The sequence below is a fragment of the Mobula birostris genome, chromosome 21 (genome assembly GCF_030028105.1).
Source record: "Mobula birostris isolate sMobBir1 chromosome 21, sMobBir1.hap1, whole genome shotgun sequence".
NCBI lineage: Eukaryota > Metazoa > Chordata > Chondrichthyes > Myliobatiformes > Myliobatidae > Mobula > Mobula birostris.
Genome location: NC_092390.1, coordinates 38,244,344 through 38,270,392, shown reverse-complemented (window position 1 = coordinate 38,270,392; position 26,049 = coordinate 38,244,344). Strand labels below are relative to the sequence as shown.

At 39.9% G+C, this 26,049-nt stretch overlaps 1 protein-coding gene across 4 annotated transcripts in view; it reads right to left on the bottom strand.

Moving 5' to 3' along the window:
* LOC140185737 (myoferlin-like) overlaps positions 1–26,049 on the bottom strand; it is a 267,873-nt gene that overhangs the window by 4,073 nt on the left and 237,751 nt on the right. For all 4 annotated transcript variants that reach the window (XM_072239327.1, XM_072239328.1, XM_072239329.1 and 1 more), the window contains 5 exons: positions 25,186–25,327; positions 24,138–24,237; positions 15,808–15,989; positions 12,492–12,601; positions 5,977–6,124 (listed from right to left, as the gene is read on the bottom strand). In XM_072239327.1, the coding sequence (XP_072095428.1) occupies positions 5,977–6,124; positions 12,492–12,601; positions 15,808–15,989; positions 24,138–24,237; positions 25,186–25,327 (682 nt within the window). The remainder of the gene's footprint in view (positions 1–5,976; positions 6,125–12,491; positions 12,602–15,807; positions 15,990–24,137; positions 24,238–25,185; positions 25,328–26,049) is intronic.

Sequence of the window (26,049 nt, the reverse complement as noted above, 5' to 3'; positions counted from 1 at the left end):
AGCTTCATTTGTCACATATACATCAAAATATACAGTGAAATGCATAGTTTGCATTAAATCAAATCAGTGAGGTTCGTGCTGGGCAGCTTGGAAATGTTGCTGGAAGCATCTACATAACATGCTCACAACTCACTAACCCTTACCTTACGTCTTCGGAACGTGAGAGGAAACCGGAGCACCCGGAGGAAACTTGTGCCATCACATGGAGAATGTACGAGCTCTTGGCACTGGGGGGAACTGAACCCCAATCTTACAGCTGGCACTGTAAAGCATGGCCCTAAATGCTACGCAAATGCACCACCCCACAGGTTTCATGTTATAAAGGACATTAATAAAGAAAGCAGCATTTGATAAATGCTGCAATTTATTGCAATACGTCAAATAAAACCAAAATGATTGATACTTAAGCACCCCTCCCACTGAAGACTTTTCCAGTCTCAAACTGATTCTACAAATCCCAGAGTACTTTTTCAGCAATGAATTGTGCACTGCATTCTTTTCCATCTGCCTTGAAGAACAGCAGTACTTGGCTGCACAGAGCTCTATCTAGTGGGCATTCTGAGAAATAGACTTGCTTTCCAACAAGGACAGCAAGTTTGAACGTGATTCAAGCGCCTCGCTTCTGTATCCTCCCTTTAGAACCGGGTCAAAATGCTTTCATTTCAGGTAATGACCTTTTTATAAGTAGTAGAAAGAAAATTAGCAATTAGACAAAGATGTGGGTGGGGTAAAGAAAACTAAATGGGCTTGGGCAGAGGGAAGGAGTGTGTGAACAGCAAAAAGGGGTATGGTATGGTGCAAGAGAGGCTGGGAAGAGAATAAGCAAAAAATACAAAGATTAGTGCACGGATAGTGTTAAAGGGAAATGGACATCCTATTTGATGCCTTATGGTTGCAATAATGGTTCAATGCAATTCCCATGACAAAGCCAGGGAAGCTATTCGTTTCTCATGTTGCCAGTTTTATACAGATAGACAGACATCAGTACTGCTTAAGCAGTTGGGAGAAAAAAAATTGTTCTGTAGCATATTCAAGATGAAGCCGAAGGGGGAAAGAAAGCAAAAAAATGTTGTCTACCTGAAAGAGGACAAGAAGTGTTGATCTTTGAGAAGTTGCTCAAATGTTACAGGTCTGTAGCTCCTTCTGTAGGAATGGGTCCTATTTTCACCAAATCGTACATGCAGTGTTTGCTAATAACTAGTGATTTGTATTTATATTCATTTGGAATGAGGGCATATAATCTCTCTCCGACTTACCAATCTTTCTTAATTCTTAGTCAAATATAGCTCCCAATTCTTAGCCATCTGAATAGATTTATTGATTCACTCCAGTTTCACAAGACGGACCTACAGAGTTTCTGCCATTTATAACTGATATCCATGTGACTGGTAGCCTGATCAACCCTTTACAGGGGAAAGGATTTGACCAAATCAAGCACGTTTCCTCAGGCATTACTGCCAACCATATGGTTTGAAAAACATATATAAACTAGTGGTTCCTAGTGGTGTACTAGTGGTACACCGATTATATTCTTTTATCCTCTCAGGTGTTGGTGTCCAAAAGCTGATTTATACTTCTGTGTCAAATCAACACCGTAGATACGGCGTCACCGCGAACCCTACACAGAGCCTACGCAGATCCCTACGCCATAGCCTGACACGCACCTCTCCCAAAATGTAACTACGCGTCGCAGCAACGCAGACCGCAACAACTCTGATTGGTCCACTTGGTAGCATCGCATTTCCTCTTACACTGCAATAGCTTCCCATTGGGCGACTGAAGGGCAGGGAAGGATCTCTGGCTGCAATGCTTTCTATAAAGCTTTACAGACCTCCGAAATTATGGAGGACACATTTCGCTTTTACGAAAAAAGACGCTTGCTTTTAAACTCGTTTACCCCAAGAAAGACTACCATGACCATGAAGCCTTGCATGGGCAGGTGTGTGCGCAGGTGTGTGCGCATGTGTGACGTGCGCGAATTGCAGAGCGACGCAGACACACCAACGCACAAGTATAAATGCTCACAACGTGCGTAGGTTATAGCGTCAATTGGACGCCGAAGTACAAATCAGCCTTAAGTCTTTCTCAATTCCTTGTCAGCAGATAAACTCCTAGAATTAATTGAATATCTTTCCCAACAATTGAGCAATTCTGAAGTGGACTCAACCACAGAATTTAGACAAATCTATTAAAATCAGATAGCTTCGACCAGATTTTGTTGCCTCTGTCCTCCAGAGATTTATGTTTCAAGACACAAACTGTCCCAAGATGCTGTTTTTAAATGGATCAATTATCATTAACATCTAGAATTTGCAATAGGGTTGCTGCATTGATAAATTGTAATATGTCAAATCACTTAGACCAAATTTATACACCAGAGGCTATCCTTAAAATTGGAAGACCCAATAAACCTCATACAAGGAAAATAGCTTTATGCATTAAATTGAAGTGATGCCTTCAAGTGCTGGTTTAGTTTATGGGCTGTTGTATGGCCAGTCCTTTACTGAGCATTTGTCAGGGCAATAGTTACACACAGTGATTGGGCCACTAACCTACATTAATAATACCCCAAAACACAAGGCCTTATATGGAGGAATTGGGTATTAGCACCAACTATGGCCTCCATTAAGACAGCCTTATTGGATTAGTTTTTTTTTAAATCAGAACAAGTTTTGGAGGGCACATCTCCTTTACAATGACTGTAAAGACCCCTTGAACTCAAGACAAGAGATTACTGTTTTGCAGCTTGCCAAAATCTCCAGTCAAATGGCATCACTTTCTGTACTGACCAAAACTAGAACATCCTACTTTTCACATGAATGTCATAAATATTTATCTGAGAAAGGTTTGCTTTATTAATTATTTTGCTCACATTGTAGTGCTCAGAGACAAGGGATTGGTGTATAGCTGTAACTTTTTTTTTAAAAAAATGACTACACTCTGCCATCCCATCACATGACCATTCCTTTTGCTGTCATGGGTTATCATACCTGTTGTAATTGCAATGAATGAAACCAGAGTAAAGCACATCTTTGGTATTTACAGCGTTTAAGTTCTGAAAGATGTGCGATGAATTAGGTCATTCTTGTATGGTGATGCAGCTTGCAACTCAGGTTTTAAAAGAAAACAATGCAAAGCTATAAATGCTTTCAGGGTTGAGGACAGAAAACAATGGGGAAATGTCCAGTTTATTTTAAAGTACTTTCTTCACCTCCCTGCATGACATTTACTCTAGGGCTGGAGGTTGAACATCCAGACTGGAAGTACTGTAGTTCTATTTGCCAGCTCTCCCTCCCACTGGCGATCTTGTAGCGTGGGAGTACATCCCTCCCCCGCTTGTGGGGTGAGCAGCCAAGCACGCTTGAACTTCAAGGAAGCCAAGCTGCAAACACTAGGTTCATATTAATTACTAATTTTACAAAAGATTAAATGGCATCATGACATTCAACTTGCACAATTTCAAAATTAATACAGTCATGGGGGTTATTTGTCTTTCCAGAGATGTTTGATTAAATTATATGTAAGACCATATTGTTCCTAAATAAATTTAGCTGTTTATAGGACTAACCAAGAAAGCCGAACCTTTGAAAACTGAAAGGTCTGAATTGTCAGCATTGAATACATAACACTATGGCACCCACTTCACTTTATTGAAACATGCAAAATTTACTTTCCTTCACAAATGGCGCTCGACTTTCTGACAGCTTCCAACATTTTGACTTCTATTTTAAATTCAGAGTCTGCCACATTTTGCATCAGCAATATTTTGTTCACCATAAAAAAAACACAATTTCTGCCATTTGGCAGTCTCAAACAATACATTATTGAAGGGCTGATCAAACTTCTCAAAATTCACCAAATGTGGCATGGCTCCTGATTTGAGTTTGCCAATCCCACATGGTCCACATCAGGAGAAGCTTCTCCACGTGGGGCTCCAGCACATTACTATTTGTCAGACCTTACATCCAACAATCCAGACCTAAATTACTTTCTCTTCTGCGATGTACACAAAATTTAGCAATGATGTTTGGCACTCAATAAGGATAAACCACAATATGCTTTACATTTCACATTTAATCTAACAGATTAAAAAAAGTCAGAAAATTCAAACCTGTGCCTTCACTTAAATGTAAAATAATCTCAACTACTTATAATGATACACACAGAATCAAACTTGAGGCTTTTAAAACAGGCACCTTTATCTCAGTCGTAAGTGGAGAGCTTGTATATTGTACCATCAGAATCCTGTGGCTAACAATCACGAAAATAGTTCAAATTAACATAACGTAGATGAAAAATAAAATAAGTGATATTTCCTCTACAGCCACAAAAGGCCAAATTAGCCACTGAAAAATCCAGCCCATAATAATTGAACTGTTAAAACTTCCTGACTAGCTGCATCTCTTTTCTCAGCTTTATTAGCCACATTAAAAAAAAAATCAGCCAAGCTAAGGTCACAAGGCTAAGGAGGGAGATGATGATGGTGTGCAAACAGCAATGGAAAGCAAGGTCATGAGAAGGGGACTTGCCTTAACACAACATTGAGACATCCAGCACAGCACAACTAACAGCTGCCTTGGTTTGCCATTCCTGTGCTAGCTCCACTAACTGTGATTTACTACTGTACCAGCTCTGGTGTTGACACCTTTATGTCCCTCCCTCCTATCCCAGCAAGCCTGGAGGCCATGATGGATGCTGGTGAACTTTTCCTCCTATCACCTTAAAAAGAACTTTCCCATAATCTTTTGTTTCCCATCAAAGTGGAAGACAGAGGGTTTTTATTTAATCTTAAATTAACAGCCTTGTTGCTCTAACTTGGTAGCAATATACAGAATTTATTACACCAGTGAATTTCTCAAACACCAATCTCTTTTTTTTCTACCCAATGAACTGAACATAGTCCAGAGTAAATCAATGTAATTGCTGGTCGCCTAACATTATTGTAGCAATACGTTATACTAAGTGCCACTGGTAATTTGGTGTATTTAATTGAAAATGTTAAGATAGTGAGGAACTTGGCTACTAACATTAACCCCTCTGTAGCTGATGGTTCATGAATAGATTAAGTACAAAAGCAGCTCCTGAGTACACAGTCAGTCAACTAAATCGAATGAGGCCCAGAATCAAAGATACACAAAAATGCATACATTCACATTTTAATCGTCTGGTTGTAAAATACTCTTAATAAATTATTGCTCAATTACCCTTACAAAAGGGTAAAGTAATATTTGGAGTAGAGCCCAGGTCTCTATTCAGAGCTCTCAAACTCTAATTGCAGCCTTTACCAGCATTGCTCTTCAGGCAGCCTTCACTTGCTGTTTTTTTTACTGGCAGGATCATAAACTATCTCAGGGACATATCCTGCCTCGTAAAGTAGCCAACATGCTAGTCAATACAGCACATCGATATGATGGCGATTGTTGTGGTGGTGGTGGTGGTGGTGGTGGGGGGGTTTGGGTGAGAAGCCTGCACATTAGTTCAAAGCACGACATTCAAACTGTGGGGGAGTGAGTACAAAGTACATGTGTTTTTGCGGAGTTTACTCATCAAATTTTATCGAGGCAACAATAAAGGCTCCGAACTATAACAGCAGAGAGGTAAGACAGCAAATGATTCAATAACTTGTACTGAAGAACTGCCTGGAGAAAATTATATTAAAGAAGGGTACTACAAGTAATAGAAACATCAAGCTAACTCCCTTTAAGAATATTGCTTTGTAACTTTAGATTTAAGTGTGGAAAGTGGCAAGTGTAAACAGTAGCCAATTGTGGCATTGAGGTCATGCTCTCTATTTTAGATCAAGTCTTGGCCGAATACTTTTCATTGGATTGAAAGGCAAAACCCAAAACATTACAAGTAAGCGATGGCCCGAACGAAGTACAAGGGGAATTAAGAAAGAAAATTCAAGTCAGGCTTACTTCTTGTCTCTGTGCAATCTCACCTTGAGAACAGTATTACTAATAACCCTGCACTTACCGGGAATGAATAAAAGAAGATCCCAAGGAACAAAACGACAAACAGCAGTATTAAAACCCCAATAAATATCCATTTGAATCGGCGCCAGATGATGTATTTCATCGTCTTGCAAGGACTGGTGAACCACAGGAATGAAGTTTCTGGACGCCTGATTGTAAAGAATTAAATACAGTTAATTTTCCTTTCTAAACTGATAAAGTGTACACAATTTACATTAAAAGCTCATTCGCAGGATTAATAAACCATTATTCAAGTAAAAACCACAGACACGTTTAATACCCCTTTTAAAAACTAGAGAGCATTCCTACCTAACCCAGGGCTCAGTGGGTGAAGGCATCAAGACAGAGTCACTCAGGACAGACTGGGTTTTGTCTTCTCATTAAGCAGTGATGGCACTGTTACATCTGAGGTTAACATCTCTTGTAGTAGTGCGGTGGAGCAAAGTGCCAAGATTAACAAGAATGGCCTTTGGAATGAAGCCCTATGAAGTTTACCATCATAAACTGTCTTCCAAGCAAATCATGATTTTGGAGAGGGGCAAGAAAAGGAATACTCTTACGTCCCAGAAAGGAATCACAATGATGTTATGCCGCCCTTGTTAATGAAAGCTTCCTTTGTGTGAAAAACAGAATTTAGCTTTTTTTGTCAATTCAGACATTCAATAAAATGATGGGTGATTATCTTAACCTCTGCCTCACCTGCCCGTGCTTTGGACCTACAAAGGACTGTGAAAATGGTTGAGAGGATCGTAGGGGTCTCTCTACCACCCATCGGGGACATTTATCAGGAGTGCTGCATATGCAGGGCCCTTAGTATTATTAAGGATCCCATCCATCCAGCATCCCTTTTGAATTTCTACCATCAGGTAGGAGACTCTGAAGCATATAAACAAGAAAGGTCAGGATGAGAAACAGTTTCTTCCCCAGCCTTTTAGGCTTCTGAACTCCCTGCCATGTTGTATTTGAAGCTTCACTGGTTAATCTGTTCCATGTCTTACAATATTTAATTTAAGCATTTTAGTTTATGTATAATCCATCTGTAGATTTCATCAGCACACATCAAAGTTGCTGGTGAACGCAGCAGCCCAGGCAGCATCTCTAGGAAGAGGTACAGTCGACGTTTCGGGCCGAGACCCTTTGTCAGGAGGGTGCCTGGCCTGCTGCGTTCACCAGCAACTTTGATGTGTGCTGCTTGAATTTCCAGCATCTGCAGAATTCCTCGTGTGTAGATTTCATTCTTACTTTTGCAAGTTGTGTGCTGTGTGTACTACAGTGCTTTACACCCTGGTTCAGAGAAACGGTATACATGTATATAGTTAAATAATGTTTGACAGTATACATGTATATAGTTAAATGACAATAAACTTGACTCCACTTGATTACCCTCTATTCCCCACAAATCCATGGACCTATCAATCTGAACATCCTCTGCAACTGAACTTCCACAGCTCTCATGGGTGGGAAATTCCAGAAGATTCACTGCAGTCCTCTCATCAGTCAATTCCTTACTTTGAAATTATGTGCCCCATTTCTAGACATCAACCAGGGACTATACTACAAGGATTTTATGGGTTTCAATGTGATTATTTCTCATTCATCTGGACATGGACCAACTGAGAGTGAATAATTAAAAAAAAATACAAAAATGCAAAATACAGTTGCTGGAAATTTCAAATAATAATAACGATGCTGCAAACATTCAATCGGTCAACAAACATCTGTTAAAGGCCATCAGTTTGAGACACTGGGGAAGCACGTAGAGTAGTGGCTACCACAACACTTTATGGTACAAGTGACCAGGGTTCAATTCCCACCACTGCCTGTATGTTCTCCCTGTGACTGTGTGGGTTTCCTCTGTGTGCTCCAGCTTCCTCCCACGGTCCAACAAAGTACCAGTTGGTAGGTTAATTGGTCATTTTAAATTGTCCAATGATGAGGCTAGGATTAAATCTGGGGCACGGCCTGAAGTGCAGGAAGGGTCTATTCCATGTTGTATGTCAATAAATAAATAAATAAATATGTTCTTGGATTCTTTCTGATTTGCTAGATCACAGCATTCATCAATCTGCTAAACATAATGAGCTTTGTTCGAATTATCAAATAAAGGCCAAGTCAAGCACCTCAAAAAACTTCAGTGCAATATTTAGGCCGATACTTGAGCATCACATCAGATGAACATTATTAAGCAACAATATTAAGCCAAGGCCCAGAGAGCTGGGTAATTACCCAGAAAACACTCCTCCTTCAACCAAGCATCATGGACATAAAAACATTACTAAACACTTGTGCTTGTTGAATCTTGCCAAGCATAAGGAAACCATAATTACAAACAATATTTACTGGGACTTGAAGCAATTCATGGAAGATGGAGACCACAAGAGGTTTAAAATTGGAAATCTTAAAAATATAAACTTCACAAACAATAGAAGTTTACAGCACCGGAATGGATTGTTAAAGACACCAGCGATGACAGATGGCAAAACTTTTAAGCAGGAAACAGCTGAGCAGAGTGAGTGCGACCCACACTGCATAACTGGGAGCCACGGAAACTTCTGGATGACATTGATCTGCATCTCTGCACAGATCATAAAATGCAAGTTTTGCTAAATCGCTAAGGGTTAACTTAACCTAACACTTTTCTCCACTTTTTTTTTTAAGAAGGATGCCATGGATTCTTGGATTTTGAGAGACCAATAGGCCTCTTGTGTATATACTAGGTAGCTTTAAGCCTAGATATCTAGTATCAGTAGACCATTCACCTACAGAGTGACAGTACAACAGAATTGGTTCTAGGTTAACACTTTCAAATACATTATTCATCTGCTGAAAAAGCCCTCACAATGGAAAACTGGCAGACTTCTTTAGGTATTGACTTCACACATTCCACCATCTATCAAACCTCGCGCATTCCACGATTTTTTTTTGAAACACACTGCTGTCTTGCTTGTCCTCATTGTTATATTAGCTCTTGCTGGACGTAATAAAGGGATGGGCCTTGCAGTCAAGAGCTGCAAACCAAGGTCCTTCGCCAAACTGCCCTCCAACAACGAAACTCGGCAACACTTGGGGAGCCACTTTGCAGCATTTTTGAGAAGACTCATCACAATCTTTAATGCATTGGTACAACTGCCCATCTACTGAAATGATCAAGACCCAGGACTCGGCACAACAAGTCTCCTATGCAGCAGAGTTCCCTGCTCTCCCCTGTGCTTCTGTGACTCGGATTACCTATGGCAGGTACACAAAGCAGTTGGAAATATACCACACATACTGACTGAAAAATCCTCCAAGTTTGCAGGAAGGAGAAGTGAACCTCACCCACATTAGCAACCTCACCCAAGCCAACATCTCCAGCATCAATGACTTGGCAACACTTAGTTGGTTTTGCTGGGGCTGCCCACATCGTTCACATGCCTGACACCTGACCCCAGAAACAGACCTGCTACTCCAAGCTCTGAAGTGGAGATTATCAGGTAGGAATAGAAAGATTCAACAACAAGCTCAAAGCTTCCTTGAAGAGCATTCCCAACCAGTTCCTGGAAATCTCACACACAGTGGTGAAGAAAACATTCAGTATGGTGTTGCACACCATGAGACTACATATCAGGAGCACTTGCATAAGCAGTGGCAGGGACTACCACCTCACAAGCTTGGGCTTTCCCAGCTGGCCTATCTCTCTCTGCTGCAATTGTCCTTTCTGCCTCATGTGTCACTGCAGCCTTATGGAGGGAGGAGTGCCACTCAGCCTGATCCTGGGCGGTATGTTTCCATGTGTCTGGGCTGACGTCAAAATGAAGCTTTCAGGGTGTCTTTATAGGTTTGCTTTGGCTTCCACAGGAACGATTTCCTTTCTGCAGTTCGCCGTAAAGCAGTCTCTAAGGCAGCCAACGGAATGGCATATGAGCTACGCGGCCTGCCCAACGAGCTGGGCCTGCATCAGGATGGTGGAGACACTGGGCAGGCCTGCCTTGGTAAGTACCTCAGTGTCAGGGATTCTGTCTGGCCATGTGATGTTGAGGAGCTTTCTGAGGCAGACTGTGTGGAAATAGTTCCATTTCTTAGCAGGCTGTTGGTACACTGCCCACGTTTCGCAGGCATGTAGCAGCGTGGCAAGTAATATGGCCCAATACTCCTTCAGTTTCATCTGATTTCATCTGTAGACCTATGCCTCTTCTGTTCCAGATGTTGCTATAAAGTCTGCTGAACGCTACACTTGCTTTCACAATCCCTGGAGTTTACTGCATCATCAGTGACGATGTTCTGGGACAGTGTGCTGCCAAGATGCACGAACTTGTTCACTAGGTTGAGTCTTTGACCGTTAATAGTGATGGCTGGCTCAAAGTATAATTTGCCTGGAAAAGGCTGCTGTATTTACTTCAGTCTTCTTGGTGTTGATGGTAAGCCCAAAATTGGTAAACACATCAGAAAACTTGTCAACACAGTGCTGCAGATCAGCTTTGGAACCAGCAATGAGTGCAGTGTCATCAGCAAAAGGGAGTCTCTAATGACATCTATCAAAACCTTGATTTTTATTTGCAGCTTCCTGAGGTTGAACAGTTTCTGAATCTGATGATGAAGTTTATGTCCTGGTCTCAGGAGGCATCAATCACCAATCACTGTGGTGACAAACACAAAACTGAATAGTGCGCACGCCAAGACGCAGCCCTGCTTGACCGCATTTAAGACAGGGAAGGGCTCGGATATCTCACCGTTGTCCTGAACTCTAGCTTGCATGCCATCATGGTGATGAATTCCCTTCGGCATCCATACTTCACCGTGATCTTCCACAGACCCCCTCTGCTAACAGTGTCAAAGTCCTTAGTCAGACCCACAGAGCAGAAGAACAGCTCTGCATTTTGCAGTTGACTTTTCTCTCGCAGTCGCCTTGCAGCAAGCACCATGTCGATAGTCCCGTGCTCTCTCCAGACTCCACACTGGCTCTCTGGTAGGAGTCCACAGCCAGGGTGTGATGCGAGATGGTCAAGAAGCCTGGCAAAGATCTTGCCAGCGATAGGTAGCAGTAAATTCCCTGACAGTTGTCGCACAGCTGCCAGTTTCCCTTTCGCTTACACAGGTAGATGATGGATGCATCTTTAAATTCTTGTGCTATCAACCCTTGCTGCCACACGAGTCGGAAGAGCTGATGGAGCTTTTCTGTTAGCACTGCACCACCTTCCTCATGTCTCAACTGGTTTTCTGTTTGATCCAAGCACTTTGCTGCTAGAGAGCTGATGTATTCGGGGTCCCACCTAAAGTTGGTGGACCACCCAGTGCTTCATTTACAGGAGCTTGGGCCAGCCAATTGATGACTTCTTCATTTATAGTCAAAGGATGATTCAGAACACTGTTAAAGTGCTCAGCCCACCTATGAAGAAATTTCTTTGTCCACAAACAATGTGTTCCATCAACTAAGGAGAGTGGATGATCCTGAAGCTGTGGGGTCTTCTTTTAGTGCAGTGTAGAAATTCTTTAAGTCATAACTACCTGCATACACCTGGATCTCATCAGCTTTATTGCTCAGCCAAGAATCTAGCATTGGGCGTAGTTTGTGTTGTATGGTCCTTTGTATGTTATTGAAGGCATCCTTCTTTGAGTTGGACTTCTGGTCACTGAGGAAAACTTAGTGGTGACAATATTTCTTTTTTGATATCCACACAGTTTACATCAAGCCAATACTTGTGCCTTCTGGTAAGCATGCCCCAGAATCTCTGTAGCAGTGTCGTAGATCAGCTCTCGAAGTGTTGACCAAGCACTTTCCACATTCTGATTGTCCAGATAGGTGGACTTTAAGCAAAGTGTCAACAAAAAATGCAGCTTTTCAGTCTAGGGATCCTACATTGATCTCACTAAATACTCTTAACCCACACACTGGGACATGTCATCCTCCGTTCCGAGAGATAACTCAAGGCGGCAATGGTGGCTCTTGCTGGTAATGAAAGGGTCCAGCTTGGCTACAAAAGCTCTTTTCTCTCCCCCCCCCCCTGAATTCCTTGTATCAACAGGATCCCCAAGAGAAGAGAGGTTGTGCAGTCAGCACCTGAAAATTAATATATGTTCAGAGGTGGAGTGGAAAGTGAACAACAGGAGAGTCCACTTATAAATTATTTCACTAGCAAATTCATGATTATTAGAGCTATTATATATGCAAAAGTTGAAGGTGCAAGAAATGCCTTCTCTGGTCTAAATTCAATTTAACCAAATCGCAGAACAAACTATTTGTTGAAATGTTCTTTTCTCGAGCAATTGAAAGAACAAACATGACTCTCAACTGCATCCAACTTAGTGAATTCAATAGAACACCTGAATGTAAATCCTTAGTGCATGAAATAGGAGGAGATAAAAAATCTCTGCTTACAAAGAATGATTAAAGCTCATCCATTCACTTCAGATAGTCAGTATTCAATGTTTAAAGCACAAAACCCCTATGCTTTTAAATGTGATGCCCCATAAAAGCTCCTGTTCTTTCAAAATGTAAGATACAAACATACAAAAACAAATTCAAGAGAAAAAGGTTACTTTGGAGGCTCCAGTTTTGGGTTCATGTTGGGTTCATCTCTTGCTTTGGCAGCAGGTTTTTCCTCAGCCTCTTGTTCAGTGACAATCTCCAGTGTCATTTCAACTTTACCCTGGGAAACAAAAGAAAGACCTTTAGCAAAATGTCTACTGAGAACAGACATTCACAGATAAGTGATACGGTTACCTCCGAATACAAAACTTCTAGGATTACCTCAACCTTTTAAAAAACAGTACTTCATGCAGTTCTTTTCAGACTAACAGTCCAATCTCAAAAGCCAACTAAAGCAAGTATGCGATCCATGAATCAGGGCAGAGTTATTTTTGTGATAATCGCAATTAACTATCCAAACAATTGACCTAAAAAGTTCCTCTGGTATTCAAGCTTTACTTTAACAATTAACAAAATGCCTATCGTGGTTTTCTATTTGAGTTTAGAATTCTATCAACATGTCATCGTAGACTATGACTAATGACCCAAGGTATGAACTGCTGTAGCTCCTGGCAGTTGAATCATTAATCAGATAAGCTTTCATATTCTTTGTGACTTCAAATGATTGTCATTTTCTGTCAAGATTATGCACTCAAGACCGAAAACATCGTGCATTGTAAAATAATTTTCTTCCACATAAACTACTATGGTTTTAAAAAAATGGGTGCTGCTTTGCTGCACACCATTGTTTCATACGTCAAAATTATTTCTTCTCTTTATGCTGATCTAGATTCTTAATACTTTAGAGTAATACACACACAATTATGAATGTTAGTTTTATGTCATGATCCAGGAATAAATTCTTTATTTGGCATTGCTTACATTTCTCCCCAACCCCCAAACTAATTCACACCCCACTGATGTAAAAGAATAGCATAACTTGGAAGAACCACATAATGTAACTGTTTTAAAAACTACTGGCTGATAATTGCCATCAGTTACAGTATGTTACTTCCTCTGGAAAGGAGGTTGCCACGAAAATGACAAAGGTATGGTTGATTCTTGGATATGAATTTGTAAAAAAAAACATTGAACCATTAACTTGTAGATAGATCTTTTGTAAAAAGCTTTCAAATTCACCAAGCTGTCTCCGCATCAAGAACTGTTTAAAGAGACTCTTTAATGGCCTGTGAAGGAGCGAATTGTTAAAAATTCCCAGTGTTTAATTTACTCTAGACAAGGAAGGTGGTTTTGTGTTCACAGCCTGCTTCTAACACTGCTATAAATTCACACAGAGGGTATGTAGAAATTGTATTTGCACTGTAGGCAAAATAGGGAAAAAAAGTATATTGTAGAGAGGGAAACTGAATATTTCAGTTAAAAATCTTTCAAGATCATTAACTATATCCTTCACCCCACGGATGCTATATGTTCTAGCAAGTATCTTCAGGAATCTTCCATTTTTATTTTACTTTTCCAGCCTTTGTAGCATTTTGCTTTTACACTAAAGAATTTACATTTAAAATACCTATACCTTTTGTCCAGATCTGCAGTATGTGATTGGGCAAAGGGGCCTAATGGGTCGGCATTGTGTTAAAGCAACACATTTCATCTTTATGCTAAAAAATTTAACAAGGTTTTCTATTCAGAATTGAATATGTATATTGTCCCAACATTTCCAACTTGGACTAATCTGCAACAATATCAGAAAGACAAAGTCAATAACTACATATATGGTCAATATAAATTAATGCTTACAGCACTGAAAGCACTGATTCCGAAACAACAGAAACTCAAGTTGATTAACAGCAGTGGTCCTAAACCAACAGTAAGATTGAACATTTCCTTTATAATTTCAATGATCTATCCAAACAATTTCACCAACGAGATTAGTCCGGTATTACAAAATCAAAATGTTGAATAGTACAACAAGGAAAAGGCCTTTTGGCCTAGAATGTCTGTGATACCAAGTTCATCCTAACTACCTACACATGGTCTATATCCTTCCATTCCCCGCCTACTCATGTTTCTAAGTAAATGTCTGTTAAACACTGGTATTATATCTGCTTCTACCATCTTCACCAGCAGCACATTGCAGGCACCTGCCACTCAAAAAACCTCCTTTACATTTCAAGTTATGCCCACTAGTATTTAACTGTTGGTTGAAAAGGACTATTCTGTTTATACACTCTTGGGTTGCCTCAAAAAACCCCCGATGCTCTAAGGAGAACAATGCAAGCTTGCCCAAGCTCTCCTTATAGCTGACACATCCTCAATAACCTCATCTGCATCAAAGTCCCAACACCCTTCCTGCAATGAAGCTACCAGAACCACATACAATACTCCAAATGTAATCTAGCCAAAGTATAAACAGCTGCCGTATGACTTGCCAACTTTTACATTCAATGCCCTGATTGATAAAAGGCAAGCACACTATATAACCTTTTAAAAAAAATCATCCTCTTGTATTGCCACATTCAGGTGCTTATGGACTTGCATATCAAGATCCCTCTGTATGTCATGCTGTTAAGGGTTCTGCCACTTACTGCCCATCCCCCTCTTATATTTGACCTCCCGAAGTGCAACACCACACACTTGTGCAGAGTAACTCCATCTGTCATTTCTCCATCCATACATCTTGCTGTATCCTTTGACAATCATCCTCACTATCCACAACTTCACCAAACAACAGATCTCCCTGAACTGTTCCCTGTGGAACACCATGGTCACGGACCTCCAGTCAGAGTAATACATCTCCCCGTTACCCTTTGTTTTCAATGCCCAAGCCAATTTTGAATCTAATCTACTAAAGCACGTTGGATTCCCTATGCCTTAATCTCCTTGATAAGCTTGATGCGATGGACCTCATCAAATGCTTTACTAAAGCCCATATAGTCAACATCAACTGCTCTACCCTCAAATCATTAACTTCATCTCAAAAAAAACACAACCAAGTTCATAAGACATGACCTACTTCACAAAACACCATATTGACCAGCTATGAAAGTCCAGGCTTTTCCAATAATTTCCCTACGATTGATGCAAGGTTCACTGAGTTACCCCTGTTGCCCTTCTTAAAAAAGAAATAACATTGTATATTCTCTAGCCCTCTGAGACTGCAATTGTGACTAAAGAGGGTATAAAGATCTGTGCCAAGGCCCCATTAATCTCTTCTCGTCCCTTCCACTATAATCTGAGATATATCCCATCAGGCCCTCGAGCAAGTAACAAAATATCTACTGTGTTCTGTTTTATTTCAGTTTAAAACTGACATTAAAGTTATTGCGCATATTCTTCACCAAAACAAATGATAAAGCTCCAGAACTGCAAGGAAGACGATCACAGTGTTAAAAATAAAATTCCAACAATGCATTGGAAGGTCCTTACAGCCAATATACGTTTGCCATCTTTCTCTTGGACACATGGCCACCAACCATTGAGGGATTTCTGAGAAAAGAGCGAGGTCAGTTTAGCACCACCATCCTTCTGGTCTGGCAGCATATCAAGGTTACATCCTTTGGCTATTTTGGCTGGATGTATTGTCGAATTCAGGTCCAGCTCAAGGACACCTGCAAATTGGAGATAAAGAATCAAACAGGAGCACTTGGCACATATTACAATCTGCCACACTATTTATAGGGCCATAGTCAAACACCAGAATTATTCTTTTGTTCTAATATTTCAACTTTCATTAGGCCAATTCAATTCAGTAGATTAAACAAACACAGCAAATTTGTTTTAGTGAATTCCCTGAAAAATGCTTCAAGGCTGGAAAGGATTATTCTGATCATTTCAATGATAAAGCAAACAATTTTAATGGACATATTCCAGTTATCCATTCAACAGCTTGACAGACTTCATTATACATGTCATGCTGCCTATTCAAATTCAGAACATATTCTGCAACCTTAAGCCAATTAAAGGGTAATGGGACAATGGAAAACACATTGACTGTGATTCAATTTTTTTTTAAGTTTTACTAGGATTTTGAAAGCACAAGCCCATTTGTAGACGTATACAAAATTATTAAGGGGTAGAGATAGGGTTAATTCAAGCAGGCCTTTTCCAATGTGGTTGGGTGAAAGGAGAACTAAAGGTTATAGAAGAAAAGATGAAATAGTTAACGGGGATCTGAGGGGAGACTTCCTCACTCAGAGGGTGCTGTGAGTGTGGAACGAGTTGCTGGAGGAAGTAGTGGGTGCGGGTTTGATTTCAACACTTAAGAGAAGTTTGGATGAGTACATGGATGGGAAGGGTATGGAGGACTGTGGTCCAGGTGAGGGGTGATAAGAATAGGGGGGAATAACAGTTTGGCACAGACTAGATACGCCAAATGACTTCATTCTGTGTGGTAGTGCTCCAAGAGAGCCAACATGGCATTCTTCATTGCTCTTTCTGTATATGAGACAACTATGATTTGATTCCCATATGAATGGAGTTACAAAGCTGGGTGGGGAGTGGAGAGGTCCTTCGTCCTTTTGACACCATCCATTGCCCATGGGTCAAAGGCAAAGAAAATAAATATTTTCTTCAACGTATTTCCACCCAAGGGCACTCTTAACAAGTATCATCAACAACATTTTTTTTTGAGACCATAGTTTACTTCTCTAACCCAAGGGCAGCCTAATATCCCTATCGCAGCCCACATCAAATACCTGTAAGAGCAACTTATGTGCAGACCTGGTCAGAATGTGTTGGATTAATGGCTTTACTCCAAGCAACACATTCAAGGTAGCTAGCTTGGCTTTATTGTGAAGCTATCTCATCCTAGAATTAGTGATTTCCTGTCTGTACTGTTCTACTAAATCCCAGCTTTGTGTTTGCTTACTAGGTTTTGCTTCTGGTGGGGGAGGAAGATCAAAGAGAACACCATGGAGGTGGAACTTGACTTTAAGAGCCATAACTTTAATGGGGGGGGGGGTTTCAGCGCAAGGTTGCTTTGTGTGTCAGCCATACACCCGAAGCGTTCCTCCACCATTTAATTCCACAGGCAGTGATTTGCTTGATAATAAAAGCTTTGAAAATGTGAATGTGGCACTTATGCTCACAGCCAGGAAACACAAAAATTGGGGGTAGAGAAGAAAGTACAGGATTATGAAGGTGAGAATAACAAAATGAGGTGGGATCAAGAGGCAAACAATCAGCTCTGACATACACACTGCAGTGAAGGATGCAGCGTTGTCTTTCTTTCATAGAAATGCAAATAGGAAACATCTTTTTAGTTCATCTTTTCTTGCATTATTGTGTTGAAACAGGATTTCCGACCTATGGTGAAAAGCATGCAAGGAACTCAGTTAATTAGTCTCCCCAGAGATTGAAGCAGATCACACTACTTCATTAATAAAAATTTGAATGTTACTACAGACAACTATTTTTTTTTATTTTTAAGTGGTTACAGATTTTATGATTTCTGTTTTTTCACTCTTTAACCACTTATACATATATTTACTGTAATTATTTACTTTTTTCTATACTGTTATGCATTGCATTGTACTGCCGCTGCTAAATTAACAAATTTGATGAAACATGCCGGTGAATGAAACCTGATTCTGATTGGAGACTGGCTGAAAAGGAAATGCCATTGTTAGCAGAAGGGGCTCAGATGCCCGTGTGATAATTAATGGAAATTAACAGCTCAAAGGAAGCACATTGGAGGATTTAGGCAACATATTGGGATTCAAACAAAGATAAGGACATCCCCTACTCATCCTTATACTAGCTGTATGATTTGATACAAATTGCAATGGCATTAAGGAAAGAATGGCATGGTAGTGCAGCAATTAGCAATAATGCTATTACACACCAGTAACTCTATCTGTAAAGAGTTTGTATGTTCCTCTGAGCCTGTATGGGTTTCCTCCAGGAGCTCCAGTTTCCTCCTACCTTTCAAAGATGGTGCAGGTTTGTATGTTTGGTCACATTGGTATAATTGGACAGTTGGGAAAAGAGAAATTTAAAAAAAACAAGATTTGTCCAACATTGGAACTTCTAAGAAATAGCAAATTAAAGAAAATCACAAGGCTAACAACAGGAATTCTGCAGATGCTGGAAATTTCCAAAATCACAAGGCTCCTCATTAACTACTGAGAAGTATCACAATGACAGAAACTTTGACCATTTAAAAAAAAGACTAACAGAATTCACTTATATTTTGACTAATGCAATATCATCCAGTTTTATCACATAAAGTGAGCACTGTGGAATTGAGACTCATCTCACGATAATGACGATTATATCTTATTCATAGATTTTACTCAATTAGCATTTTGTTTTGTGAGCTTTGAAAAAGGAAACTTGGGAAATTTACAAGTGAGAATATATTTAGGAAATTAGCCAGAAATGCACAAGTACTTTTGAAAAACAGGCTAAAAAAAAAGATAAAGTTTTAAAAAACTTGAATAACTGAACACATCTTAAAATGAGTTAAACTTAGCTCAGTATGTTACAGTAGAGCCAGATTTACAGTATCTGGTGATTCTGCAGTTCAGTGCCACGATGACATTAGGAAACAATTATACAAGGTGACCTGTTCGCTGATATTGAGGTTCTAGATGAAGATTAAACGACCAAAAAAGAACTTGTTACATGCGTGAATAATTTGGTTCTGGTACACTCCAAAGAGGAAAAAAAAAGCTTAGCATTTCTCAACATTTTACTAGAAGTTTATTGAAAAAAATGGGACATTAGCAGATTTTAAGATAACAATTTGCTTCATTAATAGTGCAAGTATTTGAAACGTGACATACTCAAAGGTAGAAATGAGGGATTATTTTTGTATGCTGACTGTTACATAGCCTGGAGAATCAAAAGTGTCAAACAGTGCAATGACCATATCGTTAACATTCATTACAACTATGCATGAAGTTTCTCAGTGTGTTTAAAAGCGCAGCCTTTCTTGATTTGTGAACAAAAATAACATTGGATTTAATTATGGAATGTTTTCTGCAAACTTGCCTCTAAAAGAAAATGAGCAAACATGTGCATTGCAGCATTTTTTTGTGCAGTTTATAGCTTTTCCTTCACATTTTATCACCGGGACTTGGTTGTTTAAATTTCAATTTTATTTTTTTGCAGGGGTTGTGTTGGTGCAAAGTAAACAGAAGGCACAAAGTATTATACTAGTTACATTACTTTTCCCTTTACAAAACTTTAATTCCCATTCTACTTAAATGCTGAACACAAGAGATTCTACTGATACTGGAAATGTTGTGTAACACACAGAAAATGCTGGAGAAACACAGCATGTCAGGCAGCATCCATGGAGGGGAATAAACAGTCCACATTTTGGACCAAGACCCTTTATCAGGACTGGAAAAGAAAGAAACCGCCAGAATAAGAAGGAAGTTGGTGAGATAGGAGAACAAGATGGCAACTGATGGGTGAAACAAGGTGAGGGGGAAGGAGGGTGGGTGGGAGGGGGGTTTGATGTAAGAAGCTAGGAGGTAATAGGTGGAAGATGTAAAGGTTGAAGGAGGAAGAAATTGATAGGAGGGGGCAGTGAACCATGGAAGAAAGGGAAAGGTGGGGAATCCCAAAAGGGGCACCAGAGGGAGGTGATGGGCAGGTGAGCAGAACAGAAGGGGCAAGAGGGTTGTCAGAATGGAGAATGGAGAAAGAGTGGGGGAGAAGAGAAATAATCAGAAGTTAGAGAAATTGCTGATCATGGCACAGGGTTGAAGGCTACCCAGACTGAATATGAAGTGTTGCTGCTCTGACCAGAGTTTGGCCTCATTGTGGCAGTAGAGGAGGCCATGGACCAACGTGTCAGAATGGGAATGAGAAGTCAAATTGAAATGGGTGGCTGCTGGGAAACCCCACATTTTGTGGCAGATCGAGCAAAGGTACTCGACGAAGCGATTCCCCAATCTACATTGGGGAGTGTTTTGGTTCCTGATGGTGGCAAGGGGGGAGGTGTAGGGGCAGGTGCAGCGCCTAACCCACTTGCAGTGATAAGTGTCAGAAGTGAGATCAGTGTGGGAGTAATGAGTAGACACAGGAGTCACACAGAGAGTGATCCTATGGAAAACTGAGAGTTCGGGGGAGGGGGCGTTGTGTGAAAGATTTGCTTAGTGGCATTGCTGTGGTAGAAATTTCTTTAAATCATTTTTAATGGGGATGTTTTAGTTAAATTAACAAGATGCTAACTAATGGCAACCACTGGAAGCTGCCCAAACAAAAAAGTGTCCAAAAATGCAAAGGGAATTTCTTTGAGGTCATCTGTAAGGGATTTATTCTAAGTGGGTAAACCAAAAAGTTATCTTAAATCTAGACTTGAAACTTAGTAACCGAAGCAGCAATTATATTTGTTGCTGCCAGTAATCTTTGGATGCTTTAGAAAGCCTTTGTCAAGACTTTGTATACCTTCAAAATATACTCCTAGAAGATTGCAGTAAGTTTACCAAAGTAAAAGGATTAGGAAATATTCATATCTCTATTCAAGATGATTCAGAGTTACAAATTTTAACCAATTTCCCCCGGGATCAATAAAGTATGACAATGACTATGACTGTGAAAAACAGGTAAGAAAATTAGCTCAGTCTAGGATAGGTAGCAGATCATAAGTGGTTTCCTTTTGAGTTCTTCAATGATGTTGATGGTAAATGTATCAAGGAGTTTGCAACAGGTAAGAACATTTGTAAGAGAATTACAGTACAATGAATTATCATGGGATGTGATTTTATATCTACCACAAATGGGTGATAGGAAGGCTCCTGATTACATTCATGACCAATTGAATCACATTTTGATGGGGAATAAGTTTGATTTCAGCCAAGATCACAAGGATGATGACAATGCCACATTTCAGACTGCTCTTCCGTTCAGTATAATCATGGCTGATCCCCATATCGTGGCATTAAATTCTCTCACTCACCTCTTTACCCCGTAATGCCTCACGTCTAAAAATCTATCACCTTCTTCAATATACTCAGTAGCTTGGTCTCTTTAACTTTTACTCCACCAGTTAAGCACCCTCTGAAGAGTATTTCATCCGAGCCCCATGTCTCAGACTGTCATTCCTGGGTCTAGGCTATTTTCCTCCACCCCAACCTCCCAGCCAGGAGAAACATCCTCCCTGTACACAATCTATTAAGCCCCATCAGAATCTTGTATGCTTCAATCTCCTTCCACTATAATACAAACCTTACTTACCCAGTATTACTCCAAATACTAAATACAGCCGTAGGTTTTGAGCAATTTGCACTGCACACAACAGTTTTTGCTGTGTATTCTTTGCCCAGTTCGGACTCAAATTCAAACTCATTAATTGTCTAATAATTACTGAAGTCAACATTCCACAAGAGGATTAAATGGAGCTGGTGCCTCTTTGGGAATTTAATCAGCTGTAATATAACAAATCTGACCTTGGTATAGCATCAACCCTTTAAAAAGCAGGTTTGTCACATAATAGTATCCAGTGGGGTGCCTGTACCAGTGATAGCTAAGGACTCTTCTATTTTGCTTCATAGTCTTTAGTAACAGGTTTCCCAGTCATAATATTCATGGATAACCTGAGGTCTGGAGTTCAAGAGTTGCTCCATTTTAATATTTAATTTAGCCCATTCCTTTCAGCCACCGTTTAACCCATCCTCTGGGGAATTAGTCCAAATATGTACATCGTAAAGACAATTAGAAGTTACAGTTGCCAAAGCATACTTCTTGGGGTTTGGCAGATGATTGAAATTCCCAGCTTCTTGACCCTGGCTACATATTACATTGAAGATTAGAAGCTAGGAGGAAATGACAAGCCCATTTCTTTCAAAAAAAAAGACATCTGCTATATTCCAACCCCCCCCCCACCCCATTATCAGCAATAAAAACAAAACTTGCAGGACATATTTAGGTCAGACAACATCTGTGGAGATAGCAACAGAGTTATCACTGTGGATCAATGTTCTTTCATCTGAACTGGAATCATGATAAGACAGTTAAAATTGCAGGAAAACAAAATTTAGCATAAGAGGTCTTGAAGAACAGCAGCTTGGGAATAACAATAGGAGAGAATGTTTAGGTCCAGTAGAGCATTTAACTCAATAATTATGGTCTGCCGTTGATTGCAACTTTAGCCTTAAATTAACTGAAATTCAGTAGTTGTTAGAGGTATGTCATAACAATTAAAAAAAATCTGTGGTTCTTGCTTTGGACAAGCAGAGTAAATTGTGGTGACATAAGGGACCACTGGAAATCTGGAACAACATACAAAGGAGCTGTGAAAACTCAGAGTTGTGCAGCATCTATGGAGGGAAATGAACAGCCAACATTTTGGTCAAGACCTTCATCAGGACTGTGGAAATTGCAGAAGTTTACTTTCGAAGAACAGTCTAATACTCTGCACGATGCAGCCACCTCTATTACACATGTTAATCATAAATCAAAACACCACAATGTATGAAACATTTTTTGGTTAGAAATATGCATTCGCTACTTACTGTTGGCAGGAGACCAAACACAGGTTGTATTTCATTTATCTAGTGCTTGCCAACCAATTCAGGTGTCACACATTTACACAAATTTCTGCAATACTTGCATTTACCAGAGTCATATGGAGATTTCATCTCTCAAGAAACAACAAATCACTTCAGAACCAGCACACAAGACATTAAAACAACCACAGGAAAAGATCACAAGTAAACTTTCCATCTTACAGTCACTTGGCATTAAGTTTAATGAACATTCACACAAGACTTATCAAGGTTTAATAAACACAGTCCACCAGAATGTGGTTTCAAAGATAATTGGCACTCATCACTATTACTGAAATCAAATCCTACTTAAACATAGAAACTTGAAATTGGAGATGGTTGTCAGTGAACCCTGTTGCAAGTTTTGCAAAGGCAGTCAAAACTCATTATGGCTCAACCTTTAACTCTTGTACAATTTTCAACTAAAAACCAAATCAATGTTGACCCACGTGCAAAAATGTGGTAACTGCATTTCAATGACATACAAATCAATTACTTCCAAATTTCCTCCCTGAAGCACATTTTACAAATAGGGTCTAAACTGTAAAACCTTTTATTTAATAGAAGTTGTAGAAAACATTTTTCAGAATCTATCTAATTGTTATTTTGCTGAAAATTACAAACAATAGGTGAAAGAATTAAATTACAAAAGTTAGTCTACAAAAATATACTTGCACTAACCAATAAGACCTATTCAACTGTATTAATCTTAATCTTGGAGGTTAAGCTTATTTGTGTTCCTGACCTCTGGTATGGCCCTGGGAACCTCTCATTCCAATCAATTTGGCCACCAACTCCATACTGCAGCTCCCTATTCACTCCAGTTCTTTCCTAATCTTGTCCACCTTGCTCTATTCTTGGCACAATTCTGACCATTTTTTACCTAACATTACCATTCCTGGATATGACAAGACCAAGACAAGTCATTCTGCTACATGCACAACTATATTGATAGAGACAAGTGCTGCTCTGAGGGACAGATTTCACCAATACTAAAACAATTCGCAGGACTCTTCAAAGCTGCATTGGATCTGGCCATTTCTACACTTCATGCAACTTCCAAAAGATGTTGGATTTAACAGCATAACAGAACTCTAGAATAATAAATACCATAGGATTACTTTATTTAATACAGGATATAACCAGCAATGAATGCTGCACATAAAAAGAATATTTTTATAGCATATGTGCTGTTGGATTAGAAAGGCAGTACTTTAGTTTAGCCACAGTAGATTAAGCAGAAAGAGAATTTCATACCCAAATAGTCATCCATGGAAAATTTATCATTGTCCCATATTTGAATGAATAGTTTCGGAGGTGTCCTGAACTCTGTTTTGTCAAGACTCCAGAAGTTTTCCTGGAATAGAAAAAAAGCAAGCCAGTTTGGATGACCCATTTCACATTAATTTTTTCTCTTTGGCCTTTTTACATGAAGCCATCTGTGATAGCTTATGCTTTCTGAAAGGGCAAAGAGAATCACATCTGATTGCAGATGTTAGGCATTGCTAACATCATGCTGATTTATCAAAATTATTTTATTAAAGCTTGCAACTTAATTCTGTCACATGCACTGGAACCTTCCTACATTTAAGAACCCTGCAGTAAAATGATTTGATTTTTTTTCCTTTTTACATATATGGCACGCACACCCTAAATTTAAACACCTGGTTTAAGCACATACAACCAGCTGTACAGTGTCAAATTAGAGGGAGCTGGGAAGATAGCTGACATAAGTACAAAAGTAGAAGGCTACAAGGTTGCTGTAATGATGAATTTTTTGATCCAAAGAAAACAGAGGTCAGTTAGATACGACCCTTGCGAGCTTCAACCACTTCTTCATGCTCTAGCATTCCCACAGAAAACTGCATAAATAAGTGCTCACAGCAAGGGTTACATTCTCATGGCTGTTAGCATGAATAGAAAGAATGTACACTTACAAACAAGAGGAAATGGTGCAGGGCGGAGGACAATAGACCTCCCTATGGGAACTTCTGTTCCACAAGGAGGGCTGGTTGCGAACCAACGTAACTGCCCTGTGGGGATAGCTGTACTCAACAATTACTGTACTTGAACCTGAACATTCCAGAGAATTCTGAGCCCAGTTCGTGGGTTTGACTTTTTCTTCTGTTAAACAGTACCGACAAAGTTAAAATAAACTGCTGCCTGAAATCAGACTTGGACGTTCAGCCCTCCTGGATTTTCTGCTATATATGACAGAATTCTTAACTTCAGAGTGCATCTAAAATTCTTCAGGCAGCTCTCCTTGGCCTTTCAATGCCGCAGTGCCTGGAATTTAGAAACTCACCTTCTTGGAGACAACACACAGCTGCTCAGCCGGGAGGTATTCAAATGGGAAAACAAATCTCCAATTGAAGTTTCCTTCTCCTCCGAGGGACCTGTAGTGCACATCTGTCTTCTGTTTCTCATCTTCAAGCCCCCCTATCCAACTAATTCAGAAGAAACAGGAGAAAACACAATCAAATATATAAATAAATATTTAGAGTCAAACAAAATGCTTCACCAATTAACAATTTATACAAAGAAGCAAGGACTTTGGCAGAGGACAGTTGGAGATATACCACTAGCTCCAAAACCAGGACCTCTGTACCTCCCTCTGCATCTGGATCCCTAACTTCTTCATTGCGAGACTACAGACAACCACATTAGGAAACCTCAAGGCTGTATGCTTAGCCCACTGCTCTTCTCTTTCAACACCCATGACTGTGTGGCTATGCACAGCTCAAATGCCACCAATAAACCTCAGAAGGCAACAAGGAGGTACGTACGTGTGAGTCTGATCAGCCGGTTGAGTGGTGCTGCAGCAACAACCTTGCACTCAACGGCAGTAAGAACCAAGGAATTGATTATGAACTTCAGGAAGGGGAAGTTGAGGGAACACACACTAGTCCTCAACAAGGGATCAGCAGTGGAAAGGGTGAGCAGTTTCATGTTCTTAGGGGTCAACATCTCTGAAGATCTATCCTGGGCCGAACATATTGATGCAATTACAAAGAAGGCATGATAGCATCTATATTCCATTAGGAATTTGAGACGATTTAGTATGTCACCTAAGATTCTAGCAAATTTCTACAACTGCAATGTGGAGAGCATTCTTAAGGCTGATTTATACTTGTGCGTCAAATGTATGCTGTAGGTACAGCGTAGCAGC